Genomic DNA, 14,800 nt, shown 5'->3' with positions numbered 1-14,800 from the left:
TGATAATGTCCCTCGATCTGGGGCTCCATGCAAGATCTCACCCCGTGGCGTCAAAATGATAACAAAAACGGTGAGCAAAAATCCCAGAACCACACGGGGGGACCTAGAGAATGACCTACAGAGAACTGGGACCACAGTAACAAAGGCTACTATCAGTAACACAATGCGCCGCCAGGGACTCGAATCCTGCACTGCCAGACGTGTCCCCTTGCTGAAGCCAGTACATGTCCAGGCCCGTCTGCGGTTCGCTGGAGAGCATTTGGATGATCCAGAAGAGAACTGGGAGAATGTGTTATGGTCAGATGAAACCAAAATAGAACTTTTTGGTAGAAACACAGGTTCTGGTGTTTGGAGGAGAACGAATACTGAATTGCATTCGAAGAACACTATACACACAGTGTAAAGGAAAGAATGAATGGGGCCATGTATCGAGAGATTTTGAGTGAAAATCTCCTTCCATCAGCAAGGGCATTGAAGATGAGACGTGGCTGGGTCCTTTAGCGTGACAATGATCCCAAACACATAGCCAGGGCAACAAAGGAGTGACTTTTCAAGGTCCTGGAGTGGTCTAGCCAATCTCCAGACCTCAACCCCATAGAAAATCTTTGGAGGGAGTTGAAAGTCCGTGTTGCCCAACAACAGCCCCAAAACATTACTGCTCTAGAGGAGATCTGCATGGAGGAATGGGCCAAAATTGCCAAACTGTTTTTTTTTTTTTTTCCACATTCTGTCTCTCATGGTTGAGGTTTACCCATGTTGACGATTACAGGCCTCTCTAATATTTTCAAGTGGGAGAACTTGCACAATTAGTGGTTGACTAAAAACTTATTTGCCCCACTGTAGCTCAACTTAATTTTACTTGCAGGGCAGTTAACAAATTCACTTCACTGAGTTAAAAGTGTTTAAAGGCATTGTTTGCTTCCATGTTAAGGGTTTGTTTTCAGGAACTGCACAGCAAGCGGCTGGTCGGATATTTTTCCGCCCTACGAAGAAGTCTGTGCATTTAGAGATGACAGCAGCCCAGAAACAGAGGTTAGTTGTAATCACGCGTTCTTATAGGAAAGCATATACACATACAACATGGCTTCTTTGTATTGTTTCCCACCTGCAGACCAGTTACCTATCCACCTTTAGACAAGTGTACACTGTTGGCTATGCCACCTCACTCATCTCCCTTGTAACGGCCGTTGTGGTGTTCACCGCCTTCAGGTAAAAACAATTAGTGAGTAGAATTGCACTTGTTGTTTGTTGGTGAAATAAAGACGTATTCTAATGTATAACACGCGTGGGAACCTCCGGGTATGCCTCACGATACGATATGATTTGCGATACAAGGCTCACAACGATGATATCACAATATATCGATACGATACACGGATCAGAAAATCATTCTAGGATATTCTACAAAATAACTAATAAACCAAAAAAAAAACAAGATGTTCATCACAAGTAGTCCAATCCGTTTGAAGTGGGATGGATGGTAGCGAATGAACATTTCTGCCTCTATAGCCATCAGTGGCAGCCAATACCAGGCAATGAGTTCATTTTGGAGCATTTCACGTCATTTCCTGTGACTTTCGGTCACTTCATTGTCCTTTTTGGGGATTTACAGGTCACTTCTAGTTGATTTTGGGGCATTTACAGGTTCAATTCAATTCAATTTTATTTGTATAGCCCTAGATCACAAAAATGTTGTCTCAAAGGGCTTTGCAGAGGCAATATGATACACAATCAGAAACAGGAAACGAAGCAACAAATATGAATAAATAAATTCAAGTCCTGGGTATCCCCCATCCTTAGACCCTCCATGTCGGCAAGGAAAAACTCCAAAAACTCCAGAGTCTTCGGGAGAAAACGAGAAACCTTGGGGAGTACCACAGTCAGGAGAGATCCACTCCCAGGACGGATAAACAGGAAGCCCTAGGACCGCTAATGGGAATTAGCAGGCGAAGTTACACTCCGTAAAAAATGCGGTGGAGTACAGGAACAAGAAGAGGTCCATCTAGCCAGATGAGACGGGGGTAGCAACGAGGACGTCCATCCAGCTTGGGGTCTGGACAGTCAGGAGGCTGCAGCTGAAAAACAGCCCCTCCCCAGAGGGGAGGGGGGAAAGGGGACACCGGGTGACTAGTGATGAAGAGACTAGACAACTAGATATTAACATTAGGAAATAGAAATAAAGTAAGATAAGTGGTAGGTAGAGTGAGAAAAAAGGAGCTAGAACTCAGTGGCTGTACTTCCCCCATCTTTATAGCTTCTAGTGCAGCTTAGACTAAACTTTGAGTCTACTCCGACTTCACCTAGCCTGACCATAAGCTTTGCTGAATAGGAACGTTTTTAATCTAATCTTAAATGTGTAGACTGTCTCGGCTTCTTTAATATTAGCTGGAAGCTGATTCCATAAAACGGGCTTGGTGGCTAAAGGCTCTAGCTCCGACAGTACTTTTAGAAACCCTGGGAACTACCAGTAGACCTGCATTCTGAGAGTGGAGTGTTCTGTTGGGGCGGTATGGAACCAGAGCATCGGAGAGATAAGATGGCCCCAACCCATTAATGGTCTTAAATGTAAGAAGGAGGATTTTAAATTTAATTCTAAACTCGACTGGAAGCCAGGGAAGGGCCTGGAGCACAGGGGTGATGTGCTCTCTTCTATTGGTTCCAGTTAAAAGTCTTGCTGCTGCGTAAGGTTACTTTCTTTTGATTATTATTGACTATCAAAGACTTCAGTAGACAAAGGGAGATTATCTTGAAGTGTCCGTTATTTATTATGTACCAGGATGGGTGTCCTAAACCTTTTTTTAAAATGAGAAACTTAAAGAAAAATTTCAAAGTTCTCAAAAGTGTGTATTTTTCACTGATTTGACCTACTTTAAGGTGTTCTTCCCCCAGAAAATAGATATTTTAAAATTTCCAATCATGTATCACACAATCATATAGGACAATTTTGAAATTTGGCCAAATTGGGGGTCTCAGAGCAGAACTTCAAGTCCGCCATATATATATTAGGGCTGTGACGGTCAGTGTTGTCAGTAACGCGTAACGCGTTACGGTAATCTGATTACTTTCTTTCAGTAACGAGCAATCTAATGCGTTCATTTTTCCAAGACAGTAGTCTGATTAAAGTTAGTTTCCTCAGTGCCTGTGCGTCACTATTTTGTGGTTGCCTCATAATGTATGTAGAATGAAGAATACTGTAGTCATGTACGAAGAGCATTTGAATAGAAAATACTGCTCTTGAGTTTGGGAGTGACATCACATCTCACGTTTTCTCATCGGAAAAAAAAAAACGGGTCACGTGTATTACCATGCTGTGCGCGCGCCGTCTGCCACGGCAGTCAACAACATAGCCTGGCTACCTTGTCAGAATATACCACAAACGGCTGCATTTGCTAAATGGAAATACAGCCATTACTTCACATTTCTGTCCAGTAAAGATGACAAAAATATCTCCGTGCGTTGTAAACTCTGCGCTGGCTCAGAAAGACTGTCGACCGCTAAAAACTCGACATCCAATTCAACAAGGAAGCACTTGGAATTACAGCACAACGCGAAAAAACTCGAAACAAAGCCGACAGGTTACGAGACAGCCAGCACTTCTAGTTTGTAACCAGCCTTTATAATATGTGTAAATATGTACATTTTATAGTTAGAGTTTTACATTTGTGGGACGGGGGAGAAGCATGTTAAAGACTCTGAAACAAAAGTCAAAAGTTTGGACACACTTCATCATTTTTGCGTTTTATATATTTTCACTACTATTGTAAATTCTCACTGAAGACATCAAATCTCCGTGTCAGTCTACCCGGGAAATTGCGTTCGCAGACAAGGGCTGCACGTTGAAATCCCGCGATTTTCCCGGTGTTTCGGCGTGTGTGTGGCTTGAGTTACTAACTCAATTACTTTTTGGAAGAATCAATTTGTAACTGTAACTTATTACTTTTTTAAAGTAAGATTAACAACACTGATTATCACACCCCTAATATATATTACATCCATTCGCGCCTAAAGCCTATAACCAGTTTTTTTGTTTCAATTATTTTCTTATTTGTGTTTGAGTCCAGATTTACTTTTTACTATCTACTTTTACTTTTTAGTTCAGCTTCTTACTTAAAAAAAAAAGAAGGTAGAATTGCATTAGGTTTGAGTTTAATAAAATTAGCTATTGTTCGTCTTCTGAGCTTCTTTTGTGATTTTTTTTATTAATTGAAAAAAATCTCTTATAGATCTGTGATAAGACAGTACAGTTCAAGTGCAATTTAGTACTGACCTTTTAATAAAAATGTCATCAATAATAGATTCGTTCCGCTTTTGTCAGGAAGTTCCACTGCACCAGGAACTACATCCACATCAACTTGTTCTCCTCGTTTATCCTGAGGGCTAGCGCCGTTTTCATCAAAGACACAGTGTTGTTTGCTGACGAAACGCTGGACCACTGCTCCGTGTCTACGGTGAGTCGTCGCTCTAAAGCGCTTCGACATCAAAAGTGTGTGAAGAAGTAGACCCGAAGGAAGCGCGAAAACCTGCTGTTCCCGTCAGACGGCGTGCAAGTCGGCAGTGGCGTTCTTCCAGTTCAGCATCTTGGCCAATTACTTTTGGCTGTTGGTGGAGGGCATGTACCTGCAGACCCTGCTGGCGCTCACCTTCGTCTCCCAGAGGATGTACTTCTGGTGGTACATCCTGATTGGATGGGGTGAGTCAGTATATTTGGTGTTAATTAAGGTGCCAATTGGGGGTCACATTATCTTCTCTGCCAAACTGGTGAAGGACGAAGAAGTAACTAGTACAGAACTGCTTGTATTCAAGTTTGCCCTGGTAAAGTTAAAGAGCATATGACAGGAGAAAAAAAGTCTTAAATAGCATTATTATGTGAATTAGAATCATATTTTGAGACGATTCAACTATATACAACAATTTAGCAAAGCGCAGATGACGAGAAATTAGTCTTTCAATCTGCCGGTTAGCCACGCCGACCATTATAGGGCTCTGGCGTCCCCAACAGGTGGATGACGTCAGCGGGAGACTGGGCTCATCGGTTTTACTATTCAGCACATTGAGGGGGAATTATTCAGAACGAGGAAAACGCGACGAATAGAGCCGCAAAATGTCATTGTTTCAGACTCTCTACTCCAATATTTTTACAGGATATTCTTTTTATCCAAGTATTTTTCCCCAATAGCTAAATAAATGGCTTGAGAAGGACCAGTCAGCCCGTTGAGGGGGCACGATTCACAACGAGGAAAACGCGATGAAGAGAGCTGCAAAATGTCTTTGTTTCTGTCTCTTTACTTCAATATTTTTACAGGATATTCTTTTTACCCAAGTATTTTCCCCCATTGCTAACTAAATGGCATGGTCATGACAAATAACAGTCTTGTGCTAAATGGAATATGAAATAATAAAAATGCACTTATTCAGGACGACATGGCAAAATTACTCCATAATGGTCAAAACTGTCGACTTCACCTTTACTGTTTCACCTCCCGAACAATATTTTATGACACCTAAATCGGACATATGTCATTTCCCTTCCCGGGCTTCGGAGAATGTAAACAAACCAAGAGGTGTGACAGCTAGCCGACATGCTAACCCGAACCGAGTGATGTTTCAAAGTCTTCAAAGCGGTAAATCACACATAACTAGCCCGGATTATTTGACATGACGACTGGGTTGTCGATTGTCTTCGCGGATCGGCAATTTACAGCTCGTTCCCCTGAGGAGGGTGGCTGCAGTTTTTGTGCAGCTAACGTGCAGCTAATGTGCTTGAGGAGAGCTTTTTACATTCCTATCAATGATCAAACGTAAGTAGTCCTTTATTTAAAGAAAGTTTTAAGTGTTTACTTTGTAATCGCTGTATTCGTATTTGACATAATACAAAACAAGATGTTTACTCACTTCCTTCCTTGTAAGTCCAATGGTCCCACAGTAGTAGGGCTTGTTTTGGCCAATAGCCACGGTGAATGGGAACCTTTTGAAACTCCAAAAAGGCGCACACACCTCTCCCTTATGCAGCAAGATTTTTCTGCAGCCGTTTGGCTGGCGTGATGCAAAAAATAAACGTATTAATCTACAAAATCAGCTGAATCCTAAGTCCTCATACACAACAGTACCGCTGTTTAGTGAAGAGGACGCCTTCATCCGTACACGTCACAGCGCCCTCCTCCTCAATGCAAGACTGAAGCCGGAAGTCACTCATTTTCATGACGCGGGATTCAAATAAACTAAATAAATATAGCGATCCCCTAAAGACACATTCAAGCGGTCCATATCATTCAGGAGCATAAAATACCGCGTGTATTAAGGAATAAACATGCTTTTTCGTGTCACATGCACTATAAGAACTCTGAAGTATACTTTGTGTTCAGAAGGTGCTCTTGTCCTTCTCGCTGTGTTTATCTTAACCCTTCATAGGGCAAGTGACTATTTTTGGTAATTTAAACAAACTAAAAGTAACATAAAGAACTGTGGTCCATATACATGGATAGTGGCGGACTTGGCAATTTTGGGGCCTAAGGCGAACATATCCAGGGGCCCTCTTCATGGGTCAGGGGTTAAAAAGGGGAGAAGGGTGTGGCAGAAATATGTTCTGGTACACTACGGCTATCCTAAACGACAAATTTTCTTCTGATTAGTAAGCCGACTAGTTTTACGATTAATTGACTAATCTAATAATTTTCTTTTTTTACTAATTTAGCAATGAAATTTTTGTTGACGCTTATTAATTCACAAAACTATTTTGCCTGTCCAACATTATTCAAAACAATTCTTTAAAAAAAATTCTAGCAATATTATTATAGTATACTACTATATATAATATAGTAATAAAAATTCATTGCCAATCATATTTGTCATGAAGAGTGTCATTTGAAAGCTATTCTTAGAGTAGAATCTGTATTATGTAGTATTTACTCAACATATTATAATATTAATTCTGAAGTATGTGGGATTAACTCCAGAAATCGTTATTTATATGACGAACATGACGTGCTTTTGCTGTTAACCAGCTGTTGAGCGTTATTGTATGACTGATTGGAACTGTACTGCATTGTTTCGCCACAGGGTGTGCTGTCGTGTATTTTATGTTCGGTGTGAAGAAGAAGAAGAACGTTAAAAGAGGCATTAGCCTGTTCTCAACTTCTCCCTCATTGCTCTTTGCCTCTAATGGAGAGCACGTTCGCTCATGTGTTCGAAATAAACGATAGCCGACGTGCAAAGTAACAAGTGAGCTGTAAAAATAGCGAGCTTAGTGGCGTGAAAACCCCGGGAGTGCTAAGTCAAGCTAACGAACAGCTAAGCGATGCTAAACGGCGCTAAATGAAGCTAAGCGACTGATAATCAGTCCGTCGTCGTGGAACAGTCCATTGTAGTGTGTGTGTGGGGGTGGGGGAGATAATATAAATGCAGTATTCAAATGGCTTTCTTTTTTGTTTTGTTGTTTGTTTGTTTGGTATGCTGACATAATTATACATGATGAATAGTTGAGGGTGCTGCTGACTCCGGTAGCCCAAGCCGTTGCTCGTTGGGGGCCTAAGGTAGGGTGACCATATTTTGATTTCTAAAAAAGAGGACACTCGGCCCGGCCTCAAGATACTTGAATTTTACTCGAAGTTCACTCAAAGATGCCTATATCACTTTAATATATTTAAAGTGTCCCACATCACTCTGGATGGAAAAATGCAGTTTGAAAATAAATAAATAATGACTTAAAAAAAAAAAAAAAAAAAAAATATATATATATATATATATATATATATATATATATATATATATATATATATATATATATATATATTAGGGCTGTCAAAATTAGCGCGTTAACGCGCGGTAATTAATTTTTTTAATTAATCACGTTAAAATGTTTGACGCAATTAATGCACATGTCCCGCTCAAAAAGTATTCTACCTTTTGGTAAGTTTTACAGCAAGGCTTTTTATGCTGTCCAACAGTGAACTCTTGTGGTCACTTTGCGACATGGTTATTGTTTTCTTACCAGTTCATTATGGCTGCACGACGTCTCGGGCTGATAATGTTGTGCTTATATGATCCTTGGACAAGATTTGTCTGTAAGTATGGTTGTTGTAAAGAATGTACATATTATGTTAGTAAGCGAAATGTTATATTTTTTGTTTGAGACGCTTTTTGTTTATGTTTAGTGAACCTGTATAGCGTGCTAAGCTAACGTTGTTGCTAATGCAATGCTTGTGTACTTTTATTTTGTAGTTTTACGACGGTCTAAAGAGGACAATGGTTTGAGGCCATTTTATTAATAAATCAGATGAAAAAGGAAGAAGAATTATTAAGGCGTCGTTCACTAGCTGTCTAGCTTTGGAAAAAGTAGACGCTTCGGAGAGAGGACAGCACAGACAGATTTAAATGACAGTAGAGTGAAATACCCACTACAGTCCTTATGTACCGTATGTTGAATGTATATATCCATCTTGTGTCTTATCTTTCCATTCCAACAATTTATTTTACAGAATATATATATAATTTACAGAAAAATATGGCATATTTTATAGATGGTTTGAATTGCGATTAATTGCGATTAATTACGATTAATTAATTTTTAAGCTGTAATTAACTCGATTAAAAATTTTCATCGTTCGACAGCCCTTATATATATATATATATATATATATATATATATATATATATATATATATATATATATACTGTATATATATATATAAAATGCAGACCCATAGAAATGTAGTCCAGTCAATACACATACACACAGTAGGCTATGTGCCAACTAAACATTTTTATAAATTACTATCACGACAATTGTCCTTGACAAATTGTTATTCCCATTCAATTGATGTTCTCATTCAATGTTCCAGATTGCACACAAACAAAAACCGAAATAAACTGACGAACTAGTCAATCAGCATGTTTCCAAAAGTAGCAGTTAAAAACTACGTTTCCCATAATGCCTAGCGCGGTTTAGCTTACTGATAGCTAGCTGAGGCAAAAATCAAACTTTGCTATAAAAGTTTACAATCATCGGCAGCGCGCCGATGCGACACCAAACGGGATTTTACAGTCAAAGCTCCGACAGAAGTCAACAGTTGCCATTATATACGTATTTATCATTAAAAAAAAACAAAAAAACTTGAGGCATTGTGGCCAAATCGTCAACCCAGTAGATGGCGGTAATGCCTCATGATAGGAGTAAACTGCCAACAAAAACAAGAAGAACTACTACTTCCCTCCATTCTCGTCGGAGCCATGTCAACTGCTGCCACCCAGCGGTCGGAGGGATTCTCTTCAAATTGGTCCCGTGAAAAATCATTTAAAAAATCATAAAAACCGGACATTTTTATGAATTTATAAAACCCGCCCGGACCACGAGGACACTACGTGAAAGTAGGACTTGTCCGGGCAAAAGAGGACGTTTGGTCACCCTACCTAAGGCGATCGTCTACTTCGCCTGAATAGTAGATCCGCCTATGTACGTGGACATCACATTTTGGGTCATTTAGGCCAGTGTTTTTCAACCTTTTATGAGCCACGGCACACAATTTTCTTTTAAAGGTGCACGATGTATGATTTTCACTTCAACTATCCATGAAATGGCCATAATATTTCAGTAGAAATGAAAGAAACATGTATTTTGGAAAATCTTCTAAAACTGATCTCAATGGTTAAGCTGAGACTTTCCCATTTTAAAAGACGATTAACACATCAGAAATGTCATTCTACGGGAACAAATTTGCCATGTGTTCAATAATACCTGACATTTTAAAATTTGAAGTAGACACTTATTAGAATCTATTTTTGTTACTTTTAATAGTGGCACACTGCCACCTTTTGGTTCCAAATTCTATTTTCATTCTATATTCATGAATCACTGTCCAACTGTTACAGGACTCCCGTCAACTATTCTCATCCTTTGGGTGCTTACCAGATTCTTCTATGATGACAGAGGGTATGTTAAACAGTATATTACAATGTTTTTTTTCAGTGGCGAATGCTGGTCTTTCATTGAAGGGAATCCATACCTGTCAAACCGAAGCCGTTGGCAATCTTACAAATAGTGTCGTACGCCCTTACAAATTGGTGACTAATCTTACTTTTTATATAGCGTGCAATATGAAACACAAATCAAACTCAATTTTTCAAATAATATGAATTTATTGGTAATATTGTCTAGTGCTGTAACGATTATTCGATTAACTCGAGTATTCGATTAGAAAAAAATTCGAATTAAATTTTATAGCTTCGATTCGAATAGCTTAAATTAAAGTGGATACACTGCACTCTGGTCTGCCTCATTTCACATGGCTGAATCCAACTGCTCCCTGTTAAGACCAACGTAAGCTAAGTTTTAGTTGGAGCTAATTTTTTTTAATGCATTCATAATTTAGTTTATTGGAATATTTAGCCGTTTTTTTGTGGGGATATGTGTCTGAACCATTTGTTAAGAGCATTGTAAAAAACGTTAGCATTTTATAGCATTTAAGCTAGCGGACTTTTGCTATGTAAGTTAGCAAATTGTTCTTTTTGTGGTACCTACAGTGCCCGCCATAATTATTGGCACCCCTGGTTAAGATGTGTTTTTTTAGCTTTTGGAAGCGAAACAGCCCCACAGCATCACTGACCCACTCCCATACTTCACAGTGGGTATGAGGTGCTTTTCAACATGCACATCATTCATGGCACGCCAGAACCACTTAGAGTGTTTGTTGTTAAAAAGCTCAATCTTGGTCTCATCTGTCCAAAGCACACGGTCCTAGGCTTCAACTGGGGCTGTTTTGCTTCCAAAGGCCCTGGGAACCTTGTTAGGGTGCATGGCATCATGTTTGCTTCGAAATACCAGGACATTTTAAATCAAAATCTGTTGCCCTCTGCCCGAAAGCTGAAGGTGGGTCGTCACTGGGTCTTTCAGCAAGACAATGACCCTAAACATATGGCCAAATCTACACAGAAATGGTTCACCAGACACAAAATCAAGCTCCTCCCATGGTCATATCAGTCCCCAGACCTTGTTTTGTTGGCAAAACGGGGTTGTACAAAGTATTAACACCAGGGGTGCTAATAATTGTGACACACATTATTTGATGTCAAATGATTATTTCTTTATGTGGGAATTTTGTTGTAATGTTTTTAACATTTGCTTTCCATGCTGCTAGTTGCTGGGATGACACAGACAACGTTGCCATTTGGTGGATTATTAAAGGCCCAATAACGGCTTCGTTGCTGGTAAGTAGCTTGCGTGTGGCAAAAATTCCTAGCGCTTAAATATAGCTGTCATATCAAACAGGTCAACATCGTCATCTTTGTCAACGTGATCCGCATCCTGGTGCAGAAACTCAAATCTTCCGCCATGTCCGGAAACAACGACAGTGGGCATTTTATGTGAGTTACAAAGAATGAAATATTAAAATACCTGTACGCTTTGATGTGGGGGGAAAAAAATTGGATTTGATTTGGAATGAAGCTCTAAAAACCAAAGGAATTTTAACGTGGAGGAGCGTGCATCTTCACAAGGCTTCCTTCAACACTGCACTGATTGAATTGGACTTCAAAAAGCAAGTCTTTGATCCGTGCCTGCGAGCGAAACCTGCGCCGAGGTCATACCTCCCGAAATGATGGTCAACTGTTTGTGACCTTTAAGCCATTTAGTCGAGCTGACTTATAGTATACAGGAGAGACTGTCTAATTCCTTTGTGTCATTTATATTAGCGCTCACCCGAATTAACATAGACAGGAAGACCTTAAAAATAGTATGAAATACTAGAAATAGATTTATCACCCAACAGGATTGTTCAAAGATAGTGTCTTAGTCAAACAAAAGTAATTGAAAATACATTTTTGAATGATTATTTTATTGGTATTGACCAGCAAAAAGTATTCATTGAAAAAAATACTAAAGTTATAAGTAACATTGTGAGTAACAGCTTACGATGTCAGGTTTTTTTTTTTTTAATGATGTTTTTTTTTTTTTTTTTGTCTCAGCACAACTTCATCTTTATGAACTGTTATTATTGTACTGTACTATAGCCCAGTTGTCCCAAACCTTTTTTGCACCACATACCATTACCCATCCAAAGAGCATGAGTGCCCTCTCGTGGAGAAAAAACATAGTTACCTCTGAACGGTATAATGGATTGATGTGTTTATTGTTGCGGCATCTTATTGGTGAAACAGGTAGCGCTACTGTCGACATCTCTGGCAAAAATAAGTCAATACGTAGAATAAAGAGAAAACATGTAAAGACTCTAGTGTAACTCAAAGTAGCGGATTAAGAGTAGTGTGTCTTCTTCAAAAATCTACTCAACCATATTTTGATTTCCAAAAAAGAGGACACTCGACCGGCCTCCAGATACTTGAATTTTACCCGAAGATCATTCAAAGATGCCTATATCACCCACCTTTTTTTTACTCAACTGGTTACTCAACAGGCTTTATTCTTCCTAAAAAATAATCAAACAATAAAAATAAAAAATAAAAAAAAAGAATAATGATTAAAAAAAAATGGCCATGGAAATGTAGTCCAGTCAATACACACACAGTAGGCTATGTGCCAACTCAACATTTTTTAAAATTATTATCACAACAGTTGTCATTGACAAATTATTATTCCCACTCAATTTTTATTCTCATTCAATGTTCTAGATTGTACACAAACAATAACCGAAATAAACTGACAAGCTTTTCAACCAGCATGTTTCCAAACGCAGCAGTTCAAAACTACATTGCCCATAATGCCTAGCGCGGCTGAGCTCACTGATAGCTCCCCTATTAGCGAGTATGGGAGCCAAAATACGACTTTGCTATAGAAGTTTACAATCATCAGCAGCACAAAGATGCGACACCAAACCGGATTTTACAGATTACATCAGTACAAATCTCCGACAGACGTCAACAGTTGCCTTTATATTAGGGTTGTTCCGATCATGTTTTTTTGCTCCCGATCCGATCCCGATCGTTTTAGTTTGAGTATCTGCCGATCCCGATATTTCCTGATCCGATTGCTTTTTTTTTGCTCTCGATTCAATTCCAATCATTCCCAATAATTTTCCCGATCATATACATTTTGGCAATGCTTTAAGAAAAAAATGAATAAAACTAAGACAAGACGAATATATACATTCAACATACAGTACATAAGTACTGTATTTGTTTATTATGACAATAAATCCTCAAGATGGCATTTACATCGTTAACATTCTTTCTGTGAGAGGGATCCACGGATAGAAAGACATGTGACTTTGTATATTGTGACTAAATATTGCTATCTATTGTATTTGTTGAGCTTTCAGTAAATGATACTGTAGCCATGCCCAAAGGCATGATGGGAAGTGGAACCATGACTGTGCGTAGTGCTACCAATTGATATATCTTCTCTGCTTTGGGAAATAACATAAGGTGTTAAGAAAAAGATGAATTGCTACCTTGCCTCCCCACATTGCTTCCCATGATATTTTTCATCGTAGGAAGAGAGATTGTAAGGCTTTAGCCAATCAAAAAAAGGCTCCAAAGGCTGCCAAAATTCACTCTACTCATTATTCGCTGCCTTTTATCTCTCTATATAGGTAAAACGGCGCCATTACAGATTGAGCGCGACAATGTGTGAGTGGGTCGTGCAGCGCATGCATTAATTGCGTTAAATATTGTAACGTGATACATTTTTTAAAAAATTAATTACCGCCGTTATCGGGATGAATTTGATAACCCTACCTTAAGCCTAAATTAAAGACTCTGGATGAGTGTAACATATTATGTCTGTAACGTTAAATACAATTAGAAAACGATTTGTTTAAAAAAAATATATATATATTAAAAAAAAGGCATGGCCGATATTTTTTTGCCGATTCTTTGAAAATGACGTAATCAGACCCGATCGATCCCGATCGATCGGGACATCTCTACTTCATATACTTATTTATCAAAAAAAAAAAAAAAAAAAACTCATAAGAAACACAGCTATTTAGAATATAATACTATTATTCAACCAAATAAACTAACGCAGAACAATTACAAGACTCACAGAATATACTGTACTGCATATCTGTGCACACATATAACCCTATATACAACAGAAGACACATGATCGACATTAACAGGAGATAAACTTACAGAAAGGTGTATGGAGTCATGTCTTTTAGAACTCCTTATTGAACTCCTTACTGTAGTCTGATCTCTCGCCAAACCGTCAGTAGATGGTGGTAATTCCCTATGAAACAAAGGGTAAATTGCCAACCAAAAAGAAGAAGATATACTCTTTCTCCGGCCCCCAGTAGGAGCCGTGTCAACGCAGGCAGCCGCTGCCCCCTGGCGGCCAGAGGGATTCTCTTCAAATCCCGTGGTCCCGTGAAAAATCATAAAAACTGGACTTTTCATGAATTTATGAAACCCGGCCGGACGATCCGGAGGGTAATAAGACGTAATAAGAGGACTTGTCTGGGCAAAAGAGGACGTTTGGTCACCCTACTCAAGCAAAAGTAAAAAAAATTGTATGGTAAAACTACAAAGTACATTTTTCTCAAAAAGTTACTCGAGTAAATTCAACAGAGTAAATGTAACGCGTTGATACCCACCTCTGTGTATTTGTACTTAAGTTTACAGCTACAGTTTTTGGAGTTACGTGTGAGCGATTTGCTATTAGAATTGTAAATACGTTAGCATGCTTAGCATTTAAGCTAGCGGACTTTTGTTAGGCAAATTTAATCTCCTAAATTTACATATTGATCAGACTAGATGGACGTTTGAACACCAATAGTTTTGTGTAAAATGTTTTATAGTTAAAATGTGTGTCGTTTTGAACATGAGTGTACATATGTGTGTTACAGCTTTACAA

General features: G+C 38.9%; 1 protein-coding gene across 3 annotated transcripts in view; it reads left to right on the top strand.

The window, feature by feature from the left end:
* LOC130929571 (pituitary adenylate cyclase-activating polypeptide type I receptor-like) overlaps positions 1-14,800 on the top strand; it is a 65,583-nt gene that overhangs the window by 38,532 nt on the left and 12,251 nt on the right. For 2 of the 3 annotated variants that reach the window (XR_009066921.1, XM_057856817.1), the window contains exons 4-10: positions 932-1,032; positions 1,112-1,209; positions 4,316-4,448; positions 4,537-4,690; positions 9,865-9,925; positions 11,130-11,199; positions 11,245-11,355. Coding sequence is in view for 2 of the 3 variants with exons in the window: in XM_057856817.1 (XP_057712800.1) it covers positions 932-1,032; positions 1,112-1,209; positions 4,316-4,448; positions 4,537-4,690; positions 9,865-9,925; positions 11,130-11,199; positions 11,245-11,355 (728 nt within the window). In the remaining variant the exon portion in view is untranslated. The remainder of the gene's footprint in view (positions 1-931; positions 1,033-1,111; positions 1,210-4,315; positions 4,449-4,536; positions 4,691-9,864; positions 9,926-11,129; positions 11,200-11,244; positions 11,356-14,800) is intronic. The other variant, XM_057856816.1, reaches the window with a different exon arrangement.

This window comes from Corythoichthys intestinalis, chromosome 14 (genome assembly GCF_030265065.1).
Source record: "Corythoichthys intestinalis isolate RoL2023-P3 chromosome 14, ASM3026506v1, whole genome shotgun sequence".
NCBI classification, from domain to species: Eukaryota; Metazoa; Chordata; class Actinopteri; order Syngnathiformes; family Syngnathidae; genus Corythoichthys; species Corythoichthys intestinalis.
Note: the sequence above shows the minus strand (reverse complement) of the source record. Positions and strands in the feature narration are given on the sequence as shown.